General features: G+C 43.2%; 1 protein-coding gene and 1 pseudogene across 1 annotated transcript; both read right to left on the bottom strand.

The window, feature by feature from the left end:
- Positions 1 to 787: 787 nt before the first annotated feature.
- On the bottom strand, positions 788 to 3,810 carry LOC110293756 (integrator complex subunit 5 pseudogene; annotated as a pseudogene).
- Positions 3,811 to 10,338: 6,528 nt separating this feature from the next.
- Positions 10,339 to 20,520, bottom strand: LOC110293659 (arylacetamide deacetylase-like 4 family member 1). The gene is made up of 4 exons (XM_021161534.1): positions 20,356 to 20,520; positions 16,436 to 16,652; positions 13,921 to 13,984; positions 10,339 to 11,113 (listed from the first exon to the last, which is right to left on the bottom strand). Exons 1-4 carry the CDS (start codon positions 20,518 to 20,520, stop codon positions 10,339 to 10,341), a joined length of 1,221 nt encoding a protein of 406 aa, XP_021017193.1.
- Positions 20,521 to 20,737: the final 217 nt, after the last annotated feature.

Below are 20,737 nucleotides of genomic sequence, written 5' to 3'. Positions count from 1 at the left end.
ATTTTTAGAAACCCCATCTGATTTTAAAACCTTACCAGAGACTTAAAGGACCAGCTCTATTGTTTGTCTCACAACCACTTCTAATTCAGACAGGATAAATGAAGGTCCATCAACAAACACTCCTTGTCAAGCTGATAGAATTTCTGATCTGGGTGGAGTCCTAACATTTCCAGACGGGCAGGTCAATCACCCAGGCAAAAGACCACCTCTTTAAAAAAAAAAAAGACAAGAGGAACAATTGTCCTTTAATGAGACACTGTACTTGGCCTTCCCAGAATTCCTGCTTCTCTGTGTAATCCTCTCAAGCCACAGTGAGGTTCAGCTGGGTCTGCCCACATTTCTGAAGCCTGAGTCAGGAAGGTATTTTTCCTTTTTCTGACTCTTTCTGATGCTGGTCAGAACCTAAGTGTGCCTTTTCTGATACTTGGTGCTTCTTATTCTTTCTCTAATGCCTCCCTCCTACCACCATGTGGCTGTTTGTCTACCATGTGTCTGGCATTGTTTCTCTCTTTTCTCCATTAATTTCCTCCAGGCAGCTGCTGAGTTTGATTGCTTGCGTGCACTGGGCTCTTTTTTTTTCCTTTTTTTCTTTCTTTTCTTTTTCTCTTTCTCTCTCTCTCTCTTTCTTTCTTTCTTTTTTAACTCTGCAAATTTTATTTAGAAAAAAAATAGTGGGGTTTGAAAAAAGTGACACCGGTCATTACGTACGGACTTAGAAGCATCCACCCTTCTGTAGCACTTTAGTCTCTTCTCTCAGTTTAACCTCGCACAACTTGTAGAGAAAAGGTCAAGTCCTCTGCCGAAGCAGAGTGGATGGTGGAGATGCTTGAAAGCGGCCAGAGAAGAGCCTCAGGCGATCGATGTTGTGGTGGAGGACACTATGCAGCACAGACAGATGTGGTCCTCCTTCACCTCCACCCTCCCTGGTAAAGTCCCGGATGAATCGGCCATGCTCAGACAGGAAGATGAACTTCTGGGGCAAGGGCCCATGCTCCCGAAGAAAACCCCAGACACTAAGCAGCAACAGACGCACTTCAAAAGGTGCCAGTTGGCGAAATACCTCGTGTATATTACCCAAGGCTGGTGGCAAGAGGCTTCCCTCAGTCATGACAGCCACCAGGATACAGGATGCCTCCAGATGCCAGGGGGAGTGGGTTGTATCAGGGTGTTGAGAGGCTTCCCAATGGCTCAAGAGGGCAGCCATCAGCCCCCGCAGCAGCACCGAGCAGTAGCACAGGGCTCGGGGAGCAGCTGCTACCAGCTTCAAAAGTTCAAACAGCAGAGGTTGTTCCCGGAAGCACCTACCAATTCGGAGATCCCGCTCCATGGTGGCTCGTGCATGATCCTCTGGGGGCCAGGCCAGCTCAGCACCAGCTGCATCAGGACACACGCTCTCCACTAAGGTCACCTCAACTGCTTTGGCTGCCTCTGGGCTCAAGTGGGAGCCCCCCAGCAACCCTCACGCTCACTGCTCCCTGATGCGCTGCAGCAGTGCACTAGGAGGCTAACGAGGCTCTGGGTGTTATAGATCACTTCTTGATGGTTTCGAGACTGAACAATTTTAGGTGACTTTAAGCCACGGCTGATGACTACAGCATGGAAAACTGACCAGATCACTCCAGGACCCGGCACTGCTGCAGTATGCCTCCGGTTAATGTCCAACAATGAGGCAGAAGCCAAAGGGGTTGAGACAATTGAGAGTCTCATTGTCTCCATCCATTTCCCCTCTAAACAGTTCTGTGCTGCCCCTATGTAAGGCTCCCTCTACAAGCAGCTGTAGGACAGCCTTGAGCCCAGCTGGGGAAGTCTGAGAAAGGCGGGTAAGAAGCTGAGAGGCTGAAGCCACACCAGGAGGGCCATGCAGCCTTAGAGAAGCGAAGAAGTGGTGTACTCCAGCTCTCACTAGTCCCAATAGCTGGGAAGGGGACAGGGCTTCAGAAGGAAAGGAACATATTGCAAGGAGGGAGGCAGCAGCTTCAGCTACTTCTTCCTCTGGGTGTAGTAGGAGAGGAGCCAGATCAGACAGGTGAGCTGAGGCAGACTCCCCAAACTGGACCCCTAAGGCTGAAGGGCCCTCATCACGCTGCTGCTCCCACCCCACCAAGGCCAAATTGCGAAGAAACCAGGCTGTGAAGGGAGGCTGTAAAGTCCCTGCATGCACTCGAGCCAGGCAGCTTCGGAAGGCCAGGGGAAGAAGGCCAGAGAGACTGACCAGCAGCCCTGCATATAGCTGGGTTGCCAAAGTCAACTCTTCGGGGCTTCTGGCTCTGCTCAGTAGATGGCCCAAGGCCTCAGGTCCACAGCTAGGTCGTGTACAGACAGACAGTAGGCCCAGGAGCTGGTGTTGCCAGAGGAAGCGCTTCCATTCTAGCCGTAATATCGCTCCACACAGCTCAAAGGGCACTGGAAGAGGAGGTGGGGGATGGGCCCAGCACCCCTTCTCCAGGAGACCCTCCCCGATGATGAACCAGTTTTTGTAGATGTAGCAATAGCAGGTGGATCAGCCAGTCACAGGCCTCTCTCACGGTGTCTGGCACAGCCAGGCCCTGGGTAGTAATAACTGAAGCAGGCATAGCTGTGTCCACTAAGAACTGCAGCAGGCAGTAGGCACCAGTCCCAGAGGCCTGGCTCACTAGATGCACAGCCAGGTTTAGCATGTTGTCTAGCTCTTCTCTGGGGAACACCTGCAGGTGTTGTTGCAGCTGGCTTAGCACTGCTGGGGGCTTGAGGCAGTCCACAAGTTCTCCAGACATTGTGCCTAGCAAAGCTGGTGATATGACTGCCAGCTGGAGTAGGAAGGGAACTGTGGCCTGAAGAGAGAGCTCTCCATTCCTGCCCCCTGAACCCCCTGTCAAACTATCATGAAACATGCACAACAGTTTCTGTCGGATGCTGTCTCTATGGCAGGAAGCCAGGTGCCCTAGGATGCCTACAACTGAGGCAATCTTGGGTACCCATTTTTTCCCAGGGATGGCAGAAGATCCAGGGAAGGGGTCTGTAGAGGGGGTTTGAGAAGAGCTTCCACAAGCACTAGCTCCTCTTCCAGCCCCACTATGGACACAGAAGTACTTAAGGCCACAAGAGAGGACTCGGGAGATGATGGTGCCAGGAAAAGAAGAGCCAATATGGGCCACAACCCAGTCAAAGTATGGGGAATGCTGGACAGAAGTGTCTAGCAATGCATCCACACATGCATCTGGGCAGCTACCAATGAGGGCCGAGAGGCACTGCACATAGATATCCATTAATGTGAGGGTGGCCCTGCAGCCCATCCACAACTGCAGCAGATCATTGAGAGAGCCAGTGGCATGGGGAACACGCTGATGCTGACCTGTATATGTGCTGCTCAGTTGTCCCATGAGGTCAATGGACCACGCACTAATCACAGGTGCCCAGGCCTTTGGCTTGGCCCGGATAAAGTCACACAGCACCTGCTTCACTTCATGCACCACATCCTCTAAGCCAGGTCCACCAGCAGGGACATGGGATGGTGGAGGTGGAAGGAGGTGAGGTGGACCAGCCACAGGACTTTCTTCTAGGGCAGCTAGGTGGGCCCGGACACTCATCAAAAACACCTCTCAAGTGGTTCAACACAGCAGCCCGAGCAGGTGGCAAAGAAAGGAGCAGGAGAAGACCACATCGAGCATGTTCACGAGCTGAGAGCTGGTGGCCCAGAATAGGGTCTACACCGGTCAGAAAAGCCTTGATTTCTTGGGACAGCTTCTGAGCACTGAGAGGTGCGGGACCATGGGTGGCGGGGGCAGGCCCAAGTGGCCCCGGGGCCCCGGGAGGGTGGCACAACGTAGACATCCCGGAGCCCTACCCAGAGCCTGAGGCGGGAGCGGTGAAGCACAGGCGACGCATGCGTGCTGACTCTCTCTCTCTCTCTCTCTCTCTCTCTCTCTCTCTCTCTCTCTCTCTCTCTCTCTCTCTTTTTCTTTTAAACTTTAATAAAATTGACTTTGATACTTCATATGAATCCATTACTAAATTGATTTATTTAGTTTTGTTTGGGTTTTTTTGTAGTTTTTGTTTTTTGTTTGTTTGTTTTGTTTGTTTTGAGACAGGGTTTCCCTCTGTAGCTCTGGCTGTTCTGGAACACATTATGTAGATTAGGCTGGCCTCAAACCCATTAAATTCCACTTGTCTCTGCCTCCCAAGTATTGGAATTACAGGTGTGCATCACCATACCCAGCTTTTAATTATTTCACAAATGAGACTAAGAACCCCAAGGAGGGAATTCAACTTTTCTGGTGTCATCTGATGACCATAAAGGGAATCCCTGAAATTCTTGTAACAATACATGATGTCTCAGTATGAAGCTCTCAGTTACTACCTGGTGTCATGCCTGCCTGCCTGCTGCTATGATGCTCATAAACTTACCCTCTCAAACTAAATCCCAATAAACTCTTTCTTCTACAAATTGCCTTGGTCATGGTGTTTTATCACAGCAATATAAAATTAACCAAGACATCCACCCTCTGGTTGGCATGGAAAGAGAAGCTCATAGTCAGAATTTCCCACACCCTGCCTAAGTCAGACAGCATCACAGATTATAGAATGTGCTACCTGAACCATAGTTTGATGCATGACCCACTGACCCCTTGTTTTTGCAACTGATTGACTTTTTCATGGCATAATCTTATTATCTGACATGATAAGAGGCAATTTATCTGACCTCTGTGGTAATTTGCCAAATACGCAAGCAATTACCTGGGATCCTGTGCTTTTTGCCCTTGTTTTTATCTTAGTTCAGTTATGAAAGAGCATTGTTTACTAGTTCTTCTAAGGTTACAAACTATCCAGAGACTCTTTTTTTTTAATTTTTAGTTAAAATTATAAAGAACTTGAAAAAAACCACACAGCAAAATTAATCAGACCCAAAGTCTATACATTTCAATGAACTTCTATACAACTGCAATAGCTATTCTGAAGATGTGGAGCTTCACATTGAATTTTACACTTTCACTATCAAATATATATACATACATATGTATATATATATGTATATATATATATACACATACATATGTATATACACACACACACATCTATATATATATATATGTATACTACCCAAGGAAAAAATTCATAACAGAGTTGAACTTGAAAAGAAGTTAGTTTTATATCCTGTTTTAGCTCGTGTCCTTGAGAACTGCACTCAGTTCTTCCTCATGTCCTTAGACTTACCCTTTCTTGCTCTCTTTTCTACATACTATATTGCACCTCCACATGCATTTGTCTAAATATATACATATATATGCCTGTATATTACACATATATGATTAGCTAACTTTCCATGGGATTGTGTGCCCATGATTAATATTGTACATCCTAAGTCCTTCTACTTTTCTACAAATTTGATGTTTTACAGCTAAAGAGTATTTCCAGAGCCTCTTGATGATACTAGACTCGACAAACTATTTGACTCACCAGTTCCCACAAGCATCAATTCCCCTGGGCTCTATATAGAGGAAGAGAAAACATTACAAGACTCCTGCCTCTTGGAAATATATGGATCAAGTTTGTCAGGGGAATAACTTCAGTTTCCATTTGACTTTGGCTTATGGAAACCTCAATATCTGGGATGCACAGTTCATGCTTCTTTCAATAGGAATCTCAAAAACTTTCTAAAAATAATTCCTGATCCTTTATAACACACACCAAAAATCCAGACTCTAGTGGTTATTGATTGCATATTTGATCCATCCAAGGTGCTTTGCCCCAAGCTCAGATCTCAAGCTACATAATTTTATGGGGTCTTCAGAGGTATTGGGGATCTCATGTATTCCACAAAGATATCACTTTATTTATTTATTTATTTATTTATTTATTTATTTATTTATTATTTGTTTTTGTTTTTATTTTCTGAGGGAAGAACCCTGAAAGATCTACCCTAGGCCTTTTGCATGCTTAGAAAGATGAAGAACTGAGGAAATTAGTATTTTGCAGAACTTAATTCTTCTCTATCCACTGGCTCTGAAGACTAACCAACAGCCCATTTCATTAAAATAATTCTCAAGAGTTAAAGGTAAGAGACTCCCCAGAAGGTGAAGGCTGATATGCCTCTGTCAGGACACCTCTGCCATGGCAGGGGACATGAAATAAAGAAGGGACTGTGGGATGGGGATGGAGCAGAATGGGGGAAGGCCATGGAGAAGATGAAGATAATTGAAGGACAATGTATGTGACTATAGCTATGTCAACAGTAAAATCCTTTTATTTGTACAATAAACACATGCATAAATAATTATAATGAAAACATTTTAATGATGGTTTACAATTCTTGGTCAGACTAGCCATTCCTCATCACTTGCTGCTTGTAGTTTTGTAGACAGAATCCATGAGCAAATGTTCCAGATGATCAGTTGAGGCTTTGCTCCAAAGTGTGGCATGGATTAATCGCCATGGTCAATGAGAATGAAAGTTTCCATGGAAACAAAACTGTGAAACTGAGGGGTGAACACCCTTGGGAGACCATCTACCTTGGAGCTCTCCTGTGCTCTCTGGAAACAGAGGCAGTCATGGCCAAGGACACCAGGCTGTACCAGCTGTACAAGGTGTGCCAGAGAAGTCCTCCCCAGGGAGATGACGTGCTCAAAGAGGCATTGTTAAGAACAACTTCAGGGAAACCTAAGGGTTATTGGAACCAGATACTATTATCTTAGTTAGAGAAGACTGGAACCAACTTATAGAGTCTCTCTGGCATCTTCTACTGGCAAATCTGGGTACTATAACACTTTGCCATGGAGAAGTAAAAGGCCTAATTCTCTTTCCATATACATGATGACTGAGAGGAGTCTATATGTGAGCAACTAACATGTATGCCTCAAGAGAAACATACAAACTAGGAAAATGGATATAGCCTCTACAGAACATCCATTTTCTTTCTGTGGTCACCAGAGCATTGCATGTATATGCTGTGGCATGTATGTGGAGATCAAAGGACATAGTTGGTTCTCTGCTTCCAGCATATGGATCTCGGGGATTGAACTCAGATTCTCAATCTTGACAGCAAGAACCTTTACCCTCCGAGTCACTCCACTGGCCCCAGATAAAGACAATTTGCTGGACCTCACCCCACTGTGCACAGAATTTGATAAGAATCCTATATGTTGCTTATTTTTCTATTAATTAATAATTTCAGGGAGGGTGTATTGATGCCAATGCATATGTGGGAAGGTCAGATGACAACTTTGTGGCAATTGGTTTTCTCCTTCCACCATGTGGGCTCAGGGGATTGATCTCAGTTCCTTGGTCTTGGCAGCCAGCATCTTTACCAACTGAGGTATTTCACTAGCCCCTCTTAATTTTTAGTATAATATACACTCAGTGCTCATTAGTCACAGTACTTATGTTCCATGAGATTCCTGCAACCCTGAAGGAGTGAATGTTAACCACTACTTCCCTTATGTTTGTGTCATTGTTTTTTCCTAATTTAATTTATTTGTATGTGTTTGTGTGTGTGTGTGTGTGTGTGTGTGTGAGAGAGAGAGAGAGAGAGAGAGAGAGAGAGAGAGAGAGAGAGAGAGTTTTGCCTATATGTATATCTGTGCACTATGTGAGTGCCTGGAATTTAGGATTATTGGGTGTGCAAAAGCCTTTTTGCTCACAGGTAACTAGGGAAACCAGGAATGCTAATCATGAAGGGTTGTTTCCTTAAAGAAGGAAACACCTGTTTTTTAGCCAGAAGGGGAGTGGATGTCACTAAGTGATCTGGTGACATTTTTGTTATCTGTTGAAGAAAGCCTCATCCATGTTTATCCAAGACTCTTTTCTCCCTAGATATTATCTTTAGTTCCAAGTTAATAGAATCCATCCTTACAGGGGATGTCTCATGTACTTCTGACTTCTATGTTATCTAAGTTGGACACCACAGTAGATTATAGACCTTTCAGCTATTGAACCCACCCTTATGGTTACATATAATTTGTAAAGGCGTTTCTAAGTAGTCATACTCTAAGTCTTATTTGCACCTGAAATTGGAATGATTGTTACCCGGAAACCCTTTTTCTAAATCTTGTTTTTAAATATGCCTACAATAAACCACCAAGCATCAGAATCTCTAGAAATTTTGATCTAGGCTGACAAAGTCAATTTGAATCAAGTTTTTATTCTCAACTCTTTTGAGTTCATTTCCCTACCTGACATCTGCAGAGAACCCCTTGACAGGAGAGTCAGATTCCCTGGAACTAGAATTACAGATGATTGTGACCTATCATGTGAGTGCTGGGTACTGAACACAGTCCTCCATAGAACAGGCAGTTTAACCATTTAACCATCTCTCCAGCCCCCATACTTTAGTTTTGCATGTGCTTCTATTTACTCTTTCCTTTGAGTTTCAAAGTTTAAAAAATGTTTTTCTGAGATTATAATATAATTACATCATTTCCTCCTTCCTTTTCCTTCATCCTTTCCTCCCTATATATCCCCTCCTTTCTCTCATTCATCTTCATGCCCCCTTTATTTAATTTAATGATGCTGCCTACAGTAGGCTTGCTCTTTCCAGAGTAATTAACTCAGAATAATCTCCCATAGACATCCCCACAGGTCAACCTAATGTAGGCAATATCTCACTGAGACTTTCTTCATATGTCAAGTTGGTAACTAAAGCTAACTATTATACTTTACCCCTTGACAAAGTGACACACAAATAATTACTTTTAACCTCTAACATCTATTCACTGTTCTCAATGTTTTCCACCACAATAGAAAATATGGTCCAAGTTTAAAGATCCAAATTATCTTTCAAATTCCAAAATCTCTTAACTGTGAGCTCCTATAAAATAAAAGCATTTATTTTTTATATCAATTATTCTTACATCATACAATAGCATGCAATATTTTTATTCCAAAATGAAAGAACAGGTTATAGCAATGAAGTAATCATACCAAAGCAAAAACAAAATCCAGCCGAAATAATATGAAATCTTGCAACTCCAATGTCCAGTACTTGGGACTCATAATGTAATTTTGATTACAAAGAGCTTCAGTAGCTCCACTTCTCCATTTCTCCCACCTATACCATATTCAGCTTCTCCCTTAGACTTTCCACTCCACAACTGAAGCTATCCCTAGTAGACATCTCATAGTCCTGGCATTTCCAATATCATGAGGTCACCATTGTAATTGAGGTGCCATATTTGCAGCTTAATTCAGTAGCCTCTCAGAGCCTTTCTTCAGGGACTCTGATCCTGACATACTGTACTAGACCTCATCAACTTTTCATGACCCCCTACAATCTTGCATCTTTCATGTCTTCAAATCCAGTACCATAGGAATGATATTTAAGACAGCTTAAGATTTATCCCAGTCCCCTTGGATCACAGTATCATGTATTGGGCTCTGTGTGTAAAGCCCAAGGAAACACTTTTCTGCACATTTGCTTTCAAAGATAGGAAACCCATCCCTTTGAATGAATTAGGATCCCCACAAGATGGTACCTTCAATAAGTGAGGTCTTTCTTACAGGTTGTTCTTTCTATAGACCCAATGCAGCACTTTTCATATTCCAACTGGTCTCAGATACTCACAAGAGAGCCTTGACTTGAAAGCATGCCTCCTGGCAGATGAGTCTACTCTCCAGTTAAAGATTTGAGTCCAGGCAAGGCTTGGCACTCCTCAGAGTTCAGTCTTTCCTTCCATTCCTTCCATATTCCCCATTTCCTGACTCTCTTTCTTATAAGTGCTTATGAAATTTTCTTATGATCCATCCTAAGGGCAGGTGGGTCTACAGAGTTCCTCTGCAAAGATTTTCAGGACAGAAGAAGAAAATGTGAATTGGGCAGTAACCAGTGGTTTTTGGCTTCATCAATCAGAAGTGTGGCCCCTATATTGCTTTATTCTCACATATATAGATTCGTCCATCAGTGATCATGTGAGAGGTGGGTGGCATCAATTTGGCACAGAGCTGTAGAATAATGCCTCTAGGAAATCCCATGATATTCATTCTCTAAGGGTAATGGTAAGAGTTCTGCTAAGTGCATCACTGAACATTGTCACTGAAGGAAGAAAACAGACATGGTGAGAACCCATGCCCTCAGCAGGTCCTCAACTCTGTCTTATGTCTGACCCTTATGACCTTATGGCTTGAGGTATTCAGCCAAGCCCTTTGCTGATGTCAGAAGCTATCCTTTACGTATCCTACTTATGTAATTACTATCACATAATTTTTCTTTCTTTTCCTTTATGGGTTTTGTTTTTGTTTTTTCATTTTCCACTCTGCTTGTTTTCAGTCTGCTTGTTTACTTGTTTTTTAAGGGTTGTTCATTTGCAGAGCTAAAGCATTTAATTGTACATGTTGAGCAATTATTTAACCATTGGCTTCATGCTTGAGATCTTATATGCCCTTTATGAAACTGACTGTGGAACTCATAGCCTTTTTTGAGCAAGGAAAAGAGAGAGCGTTCTTATCAAATAAAACTATGCATCCATGAAACCCATCTTCCAAATGGCACCATGTCACAGGAACCCCCTGTTCCTCTAACCGCTTCTTGTAGAGTAAAGTGTCATCACGGAGAACATCATACTCACTGCTCACCAGGAAGGTTTCAGGAAGCTGAGCAATGGTCTTGTCATCTGCCAGGAGAGGTGAAGTTTCTAAACTGAAAACATGGTTGGTTTCCAAATAGGCAGACTCATTAAAAGGCCCAGGAAACTCAGGTTGTCGGCCTTGTCTCTTGAATCTTTGGGGGATGTTGTCAGAGCTGAGCCATTTCTCATACTTTTTCCAGTGGTCTGGGGGTATAAAAGTACCTTTCAACATGGCATCCTTCCAAGACTGGTCAATGGCCAGATACTTACATGCACAAGTCATTAAAAATTTCCTAGAGAGAAATGGGACATCTGAATACTGCTGGTAAGATGGTAACTGAAAATTGACCCCCTGGACGATTGGATTTATCAGGACTTGAGCCCGAAACTGGGGAAGATCTTTTCTGGCCAATACCACCTGAGCAATAATGGCCGCAGCCCCAGCTCCAATGCTTTCTCCACTAACCACCACCCGTGCCGGGTCTACGCCATAGGTTTTAAGTTCTTTCAAGAAGTGGACTGTGGCATTCAAGCAATCATGGTAAGCAACAGGGTGATGATGGTCAGGAAGTTTTCGGTACCTAAAGAGGAAACCAACAACAACTACAACAAACAACAAAAAACATAGTATACTATCACAGACAGGGTATTTAGTGAAGGTTATTCAAATAGTAATCTCTATGTTCAGAGAAGGCAGAGCCTGATTAAATCATAAGAATGATCAAAACAAATCAAGATGATATTTTGGTTAGTTTTAACTGTCAATCTAATAAAGCATGTCGATATCTGAGAGGAGAGCCTCAAATGAAGAACTTCCTAGTTCAAATAAGCCTGTGGGCATGTCTGTGTATGGAGTGGTTACCGTGCTTGTTAATTGATGCAGAAGGGTCAATACCACCATGAGAAGCACAACTCCTTAGTATGTGGCCCAGAGCTATTAACCATGAGCTTACAAGCCAGCAAGCAAGGAGCATCCTCCATGATTCCTGTCATACTTGGCTGTGAAGTGAGTTCCTTGGTTAGAGATAATGCTTTGTGTATTAGTAAGCAGGCCTGCCTTCAAGTTCCTTGACATTTCTTAATAATGGACTGTGACTCAGAGTTATAAACTAAAATGAATATTTCCTCTACTGCTTTTGTTTTGGGGATTTCATCACATGACAGAAAAACAAACAAACAAACACACATATGTGCAGAGTTACTCCCATTGTTTTGTACCTGACTTTGAACAACCTACCCAGAGTCAGAGTGGCAGAGATTCTCCATTCAAATCCATATGGAATAAAAAAACCCTACCCAGGATTATGCTAGTTGAAAGCTAATTGTGCTGATATTAAGAAAACAAGCAATGACCGGGACAAGGCAACGACTTTTCTTACTGCCTGTCAGTCAAGATGGGGAGGCAAAGGTTAAAGTCAAGATGAAGTTGGTTCAGCTGGACATAACAGGGAAGAAGTGAGAAGATATGAGGGCAGTGAGTGGCATCAGGATAAAAGAGAAGGGTGAAGGTCTCCTTGTGTTTCAGCCTCTCTTATGCATTCATCCCAGGCACTACTCACTGCAGTTCTTTGGCATCCCTTCTTTGGCTAGACAAAATCAGCCACTGCCTCACAATACTCAACCAGATCTTTGTAATTCCCCACAAAATATCACTAAGGGTAGTCAGGAAGCTTTTTGCATACATTTAAATGGCAAAGAGGAAGTGTAGCACAAATGGTGTACAGAAACCAGTGGAGGTATGTCTATTTCTATGCTTTGCACACAAGAGATCTTTAGGCCTTCTGAGATTTGGGTTCCAAAAATGAAAGTTCAGATACCATAGCAACCAAGTAAGAGGAGGTCCCTGGAGATTCTAAAGAGGATGCCTTTCTCTTGCCATCAGAGAAAACCATACACACTTAATGTAATGACTAATTATGATGATCAACTTGATCACATCTGAACTCAACAAAAATCCAAGCAACATGTGTGAGGGGTTTCGTGGTTAGATCAGTTGAGGTTGGAAGACCCACCTTAAATTTGTGCCACATCTTCTGGTAGAAGGCATCCTACATAAGAGGATACAGAACAAGGAATTTTTGCATTTTACCTTATTTCCCTAACTCTTGTTGGAAAGCTTATCCATCCTGTTCCTGAAACACTCCTTAGCTGGTATTAGAACCTATATTGTAATTCTAACATATACCCAAATGCCAGGAGTTTTCTAGCAATCTATTGAAACTTGGACACCAGATTGGGACTATTGAGATATCCAGTCTTGTAGACAAAACAACTATTGAATTCTTGGTCACCATTAGAACACAGCTGGATCATAGCCTGCAATGCACTGTAAGGAACTCTAATAAATCTCCATCTTAACTTAGTAGCTTTCTCCAGTCAAAATATCTGCACTATCTACCTAGCCTGAGGTCTGCTAAGCTGTGAGGGAGCCACTGTGGAGGCAGTCTAACAGGGAAGCTTTGACTTTCTCATTACTTTCTTTTTAAACTTTACTATGTTCTATTTCTTCATGTTCTCTTAGAACAAGAAACAAAATTGTAGTAAGCAGCCCCTTTTGCCCCCATCCACTCAAAAATCCCTTTTGTTTCCAGAAGACTAGAGTTGGGTCTTAAGTCACTCTCCACATTGCTCCCGGTGTGTCTGGCATTTGGGTCTGTGAGTTATTAACAGCACACTCTCATTCAAACAATAACATTGGCCTTGATCTGAGCCATCTTTCACTACGCCATTATCTTTCCCATGCCAATGTTAGCCTGCTGAGAGAGAGATTACTCCATATGGTGGTTTGAATGAGGACTGTCTCTCATAGACTCAGATATTTGAATATTTGATTTCTAGTTGGTAGCACTCTTTAGCAAGGTTTAGCAAGCCTTTGGGGGTGGAGCCTTGCTGGGAGAAGGATATTATTGTGAGTGGGACTTGGGTTTTTATAGCTTTGTCCTATTTCCTATTCACTCTCTGCTTTGTGCTTATGGTTGAGGATATGTGCTCTCTGCTTGATACTTCTACTGCCCTTCCTGATGCTAGCTGACTCTCAGCCTCCTGGAACCATGGACTGAAATAAATTCTATTTTCCTTAAGTTTCCTTTGGTTGTGGTGTTTTATAACACCAACAAGAAAGTAACTAAGACACTCTGATTCCTAGATCCATCACTTATTTTTTTCTAACATCAATTTATTAGGTCTCTGTTGCATTTGGTGTCAGTTGTTGAAAAGTTTTATTTTTTCCCTGCCTAGATGCCTTTACATCATGATGTACTTTTCTGTTTTACTTAATGAATGGCCATGGAGTTGTCAAGAGCATAGTAGGGTCTTATTATCTTGTTTTCACTCTACCACAACTCAACCAGGTACCTGATGAAGCTAATGTCTGTTATAAGCTACTTACCCCACTGCCATTACCACCGAATCTGTCTCATGGGCCAGGTAACTGCAAGTGTTGTGGTAACAATCTGTAAGGCAAGAGCAAATCTAATGCATCTCATGAGGAGGATGTAGAATTTCTACCACAACCCTAGGACAGAAGTTTCTGCTATGAGTAAGAAGGTGACATCCTCCCTGTGTTCTGATTCTTGCCACCTCTGAAGTGATCTGGCCAGATCTTTTTGGTAGTCAGTCACCACTCTCACTGTCAATGTCAGCATTCAAGAGGACCTTTTGGCTCATCTTTTGTGTTATTGTACTTTATAGTAAGGAAACCAAGGACCAGGAAGCTTAGGGAATCTGAAATGTACAAAGCCAAGACTGTGGAGTTTGGAATGACTTTCTAGGAACATTAATAATTTAATATATTTCACATTAAATAAAAATACTCAAAGGCTAGATGGGTCATTTCAATTGGGGGATGATACATCTGAAGTTCCAGAAGATGGAACCTCTACAAAGACTAGGTTGGATATTTAGTAAAGTACCAGGCAGAGAATCTGAGAAATGCATCTTCAACTCAGCTGTGTCCAGCCCTGGCTGTTGTCATCCAGAGGCACTGGTTAGTCTGTGCACATGTTCTGTCCAGGATGCCCAAACCCGCTGAACCAACAACTCTGAAGTGGGAACTTGGGAACTACAATTTTGTGAATGTCACCAAATAATGTAGTAATCGCAGGAAATTGCTAGGTGGAAACAAGAACCTTCAATGATATGGTAAGAAGTGAAAACAGGTGCTGAGGCCAATGCACTGAGAAGTCTCAACTGAGGCAGGATGCTCCTCTATTCAAGGTTCTTAACAATCATGCTGCAGCCTTGCTGCATACTAGCATCATTCATGCTTTCTTAAGTACAAATGTCTGGGACTCTCTTAAACAAAGAATGAACTGGATTATAGGAGGCAACTAGGGAGTAGGTATGACACTAATGGAGAGTCAACATGGAGTCCCTCTTAACCACAACTTTGGCTCTTCCACCTGTTCTACTTCCATCCACTGTGTCCCATTCACATCCTTCCTTACCTTAAGAGCCTCAAGCTGCTTCAGTTTCAGAGTTTTGTACCTGTCACTCGCCCTACTTGGAGTGAATAGAACAGGGTTGTGATAGGTGATGTATCTCTGTGGATACTGAACATAAAAGGCATCAGGACTTCAACAACTCACATAAGTAATATTTCTATGGATTTTTTTACACCACTGAAGAGCTTGGCAGTCTAGGCTTCCAAAGGCTTCTGGGATTGAGAATTGCTACTGGACAGGGGTAGGAACCATACCTTGGTTCTGATCATAGTTAATTTGTGAGTATCATAGCAACACCTTCAGCTGTAAAATAGCCATGGGTATTTCTACCACTAGGTGGCAGCAAGGAACCCCTATCTCATCCTGTTCTAGCTAAGGAGGACAGCCTATGCTTCTTGCTCATTCAACCATGAATTCCTTTGTAAATTTATCTTTTCACTCAACCATCAACAGATAATTATATCCATGTGTTTATACAGTCATTCAAAAAATACAAACAATAAGGCCAAGCACTGGGGATCCAGCAACACAGCACACAGGTCTTCTTTCCCTCTTAGCATTCCCATTCTTACTAAGGGCAGAAAGACAGCAAACAAGAAAGCACAGGGATTGGTGAACCAAAGCAAGAGCAGATGGTGACAAATACCATAAATATATTCAACAAGAAAGCTGTCATGAGTGGAGTTGGAGTGTAGGAGCTTAATCTCAGAATGACAGAAAAATTCTGTAGGTAGATGTTGGGGGATGCCATGCTAGAAAGGCCATTCGTGCAAAGGTCTAAGATCAAGTGCATATTCACCTATTCCAAGCCAGTCATGAGGGGAGGCATGTTTTGAGAACAAAGGGGCATGCACATAAGACCAAGAGTGATGAGCTCACCATGTCTACTGTGCATAATGACAAAGTTTGTGTTGCAGCATAGCAGGGGCAGAACAGGACAAAAGTGACTGTATGGTGGAGAATATCAAAGGGCCAAAGAAGAGGCTAGACTGCCTGTATTGAGGTGTGCTTTAAGACCCCTGTTGTTGAGAAAGAGAAGAAGCCTGCAAATTAAGAAACTGAGAAGAGGGTAGCCATCATGATTCAAAGCTGAAGGGGTTGGGTAATTACAGATTGATTACACTATGGTGGTCCTGAAGAACTGAGGGATATGTGTGAGTTTCAGATCTTGGATGAGCCAGTGGCTTTGAGAATGAATAGACGGGAAGGAAAATACCAAGTACTTGGCCATGTGTGACCCTGTGTTCCCTCCTTGACTAAGACTTATTATAGAAAACATTTCCATAGACATGCCACACTTATTGATTGACACAACCTGCAGCCACAATTTGGGCCCCCTAGAAGGATTTCTGACTGCTGCTTTCTTTAGCTACATGCTAATAATTCCCAAATGGAATGTAGATGTAGTTAGGTCAGTCATGAGAATCAATTCCTTTCCCATGCTTCAGAAATGCCTCTTACCAAGGCTACCAAACACACCACCTCCTCCATGGTAGAAGATGATGCCTTTCCGGGGGCCAGAGGAGGTTGCCTTGGGCTGAAACAGTCTCACAGGAATTGTGCCAAAATGCATGTTCTTCACCAACACACCAAAGTTATTCTTTGACACCAAGAGGTCTTGTATAAAGCAGAAAAAGCGGGGCATGGGGCAAATTTTCATCTTCTCCAGTACATTCCCCTGGGGAGACAAAGAACAAAAGACCAGTTGGCTACCTTTCAAATCCACTTTATAGCTATTGCCCAGTATTCTGTATGGCTCAACTCAGGGCTGAACTATCACTCCTAATTAGGTGGAATTGTTTATGTAAGCAAGTGAGTGCCTGGTTGTGAAATGAGGGACATGAAGTAGGAGAGAAAAGTTATGCTTCATTGACAGCAGGATTTCCCAGGGGCCTTTGCAACAAACAGCAGAGGCCCCATGGTGTTTGTTCTATGCTAGCTCTCATCTCCTTTCTTCCATCTGATACCTCATTTCCTAGGTATATAAGTGCCTTTTCACACTGATTTAACAATTACTTAAAAATACATCATGAGGTCTGGTGGTGATGGCACACACTTTTAAACTAAGAACTTGGGGAGCTGGGAGGGAATGGGGAACCTGATCTGGTATTGGGTGAAGGAAAAGAACTGAAGCCCCAAAGGCCGGCAGAAAGAATGGACACAGGCAGCCTCAGGAGGTAGGAGGTAACCTTGGGAGTCCCTCCAGAATGCACTGTGACCTACAAGGTGAGAGACTCTTGGGAGGGACCTTAGATGAAATGCCCAACAGTAGGGAGAGGGAACTTATAAAGGCCACTTCCATCAGGAAGACAGGGCATTAAATGAGGGAGGGGCATCCCACAATCACTCTGACCCACAATTGTTTCTGCCTGAAAGAATTACAGGAATATAAATGGAGAGGAGCCTGGGGAAAAGAAGGTCCAGAAACAGGCCCAAAGAGTGATCTAGCTGGGGGGGGGGGGGGGCGGTCCAAGGCTTGACACTATTACTGAATCTATGGAGCACTCTCAAAAATGGACCTAGCGGGGCTAGAGAGATTGCTCAGTGGTACAGAGCACTGACTGCTCTTCAGGAGGTCCTGAGTTCAAATCCCAGTAACCACATAGTGGCTCACAACCCTTTATAATGACATCTGATGCCCTCTTCTGGTGTGTCTGAAGGTAGCAATAGTGTACTTACATATAATAAACAAATAAATCTTAAGAAAAGGGGGGGACCTAGCATGACCACACTCCAGAAGACCCAACAAGTTGAAAGAGTCAGAGGCAGATAGTTGCATCCAACCAATGGACAAAAGCAAATGATCCCATTGTTGAATTAGGGAAGTCTAAAAGAAGCTGAGCAGAAGGGCAACCTTGTAGGAGAACCAGAAGTCAAAATCTGGACCCCTGAGATCTCTCAAACACTGGACCACCACCACCAGGCAGTATACACCAACTGATAGGAGACCATCAATACACATACAGCAGAGGACTGTCAGGTCTGTGTTCATTCAGAGATGATGCACCTAACCCTCAAGAGACTGGAGGCCCCAGGGAGTTTAAAATCAGGTGGCATAGGGGGGTCCAGGGATGGGGGGGATATCCACGCAGAGATGGGGAAGTGAGGGGAGGAGGTATGGGATGTGAAGCAATACGAGGGTGAACAGGGCAGGAAATAAAATATGGAGTTTAAGCGAAAGAAAGAAAGAAAGAAAGAAAGAAAGAAAGAAAGAAAGAAAGAAAGAAAGAAAGAGAGAAAGAAAGAAACAAAGAAACAAAGAAACAAAGAAACAAAGAAAGAAAGAAACAAAGAAACAAAGAAACAAAGAAACAAAGAAACCAAACACAAACATACAAGCAAAAGTGGAAGAAAAGCCATTGTTTCTAATCCCATGCTAGCGTAATGACTCACATAGTCCAAAGTAAAGGTTGGTGCTGGCCCAATGCTTACCACAGACTTGAAGTTCCTCTGTATAGTCTTCTCAGCTATGTGCCCCATGCCTAGTTCAACGTCTGCCCCAAACTATGTGCCCTACACTAGATAGTGAGTCAGTGATTTTTTCCTCATAATTCCTTTATCCACCAAGCAGGACTAGTTTCCATGCTCTTTAGAGCTTTCTGGTTGCCATAAAGTGGGTGGACTATGAAATTTACCAAATAATGAAGTTTGCTAATGGTGACCCTCTTTTCCATGATACCTTGATTATCAAACATATACTTGTTAGAAACTATATGGTACTCCTTTAGTGTGAGTGACAGGAATACAATCTACTGGTAAGCCTGAAGTCACGGACACTTTAGATATTTGAGGCATCAAAGGATGGGACTATAACCTGGTAGCCTCAAATGTCTCACAACAGGTCACCCTTGGACTATAACTACTGTATCATTTGAGGTGGAGACTGAATTGGTGAGTTCAGCTTGTTACTCTTAACAGGTTGATAGACACCAGGACATGCTGTAATAGTAGAATCCACCTAGATGACTAGATGTATGTAGCTTGCTTGTCATATGCTTCTCATCTTAGGGAAAAGCACCAATGACATAAGAACATCTTTAGAAGTTGACACAGTCCACAATCACATCCCTTAATGCCCTTCCCTTCCCTTCCCTTCCCTTCCCTTCCCTTCCCTTCCCTTCCCTTCCCTTCCCTTCCCTTCCCTTCCCTTCCCTTCCCTTCCCTTCCCTTCCCTTCCCTTCCCTTCCCTTTCCCTTCCCTTCCCTTCCCTTCCCTTCCTCTTTTTTACTACACTGAACTCCGTGATGACCATTTGATGTCCAGGCCCTTGGATCTCTCAGGCAACAAGATATGCATGTTCATGTTCCCTTGTCTTCTTTTAGTTGCTAGCTCAGGTGGCACATCTCAGAAAGACAGGTGTCCTCTGCTTCTCCCTAGCAGAAATTATGGTCTCTTTCTGACTTTTCTTCTTCATAATCAGGGATGTTCAAGAGTGTGTATCACTTGCTACTACAGGGAAGCTATGAGTGATGTTTGTCTTATGCATTCACCTTCCTGTTCTTAAAGCCTTGTTGGCACATGTCCAGAGAATGCATTCAAAGCCCAGTGTGCTATAGTGTATAGTCCCAATGGACACAAAGAGAGACTTAGAATGTCATAGAGGATAAATACAGCACAGCACTGGCTCCATGCATGAGCCTTTTTGTGTTTGCTAGGAAATAAGGAAGGAGAAGTTTTCCCTCTTCTTCTCTGGAATGCACTGAGAATGGAAGGCTCTAAAAGACTTTTCCCAGAGTAGGCTGATGAGGACTGGGTCTGTATCCTCATGCTCATCTCCAGGTCTTCTCTCAACTTTGGAATGACACTTTCCACCAAGCTTGGCACTGCACAGAGGTCTAATCAATGCTTACTCAATAAAAGATCAATAGAGTGACTAAACACTGATGTAGTTCACCTAAGCTTCCAAAATGAAATAAGCATAAATCCAAAGAGGATCTTTAAACAACTAAGGAAATAACTGTACAAGTCAGTGACAATGACACTCTACAGGGGACCACCGTATTTAAGAAGTCCTTATCAATGGCTGTCATCATCACTGACTGATACCTATTATCAGGTGATCTTAAATTATATTGATCACCTGGCATGGTTGTGCATGCCTTTAATCCCAGCACTTGGAAGGCAGAGGCAGGCGGATTTCTGAGTTCAAGGCCAGCCTGGTCTACAAAGTGGGTTCCAGGACAGCCAGGGCTACACAGAGAAACCCTGTCTCGAAAAACCAAATATATATATATATATATATATATATATATATATATATATATATATATATATATATATATATATCTTTGCCAAATTTTCCCAGTGCTGGGATTCTCTCTATCCCCAATAGGACTGAGTCATAAAAACAGAAACAAAAACCAAAAACCAAAAAAACTTACCAATGCTATTGTCAGCTGGAAGAAGTAGTGGAGCATGTGAAATTTCAGTCGTTGGGGGATGGGAGGAGGAACATGTACAGTGAAGATTTCTTTTATGAGAACCCATACACTGACCCCCAGGACCAGGAAGCTTGCAGTGGTGAAGAGTGTTATCATCAAGATCATGGTGGTATTGTTCCTTCAGAATAAGCCGAAGAAGACCTATCTCCTGGAAAGAGCTTATAGAACTCTCACCTCCACAGATCCAGGTGCCTTATAACACACAGAGTGACTTCAGAGCATGCCTCTTCCCACTACAGGCAGCTGTGACATTCTGGGAACATCTTTTTGTGGTGCTCAAGGGATTGCATCAGATCCCCGCCTGCAGAAGATCCCTGGCACC

Source organism: Mus caroli, unplaced genomic scaffold, assembly GCF_978045245.1.
Source record: "Mus caroli unplaced genomic scaffold, Mus_caroli_1 scaffold_6, whole genome shotgun sequence".
Taxonomy (NCBI): Eukaryota; Metazoa; Chordata; class Mammalia; order Rodentia; family Muridae; genus Mus; species Mus caroli.
Note: the sequence above shows the minus strand (reverse complement) of the source record. Positions and strands in the feature narration are given on the sequence as shown.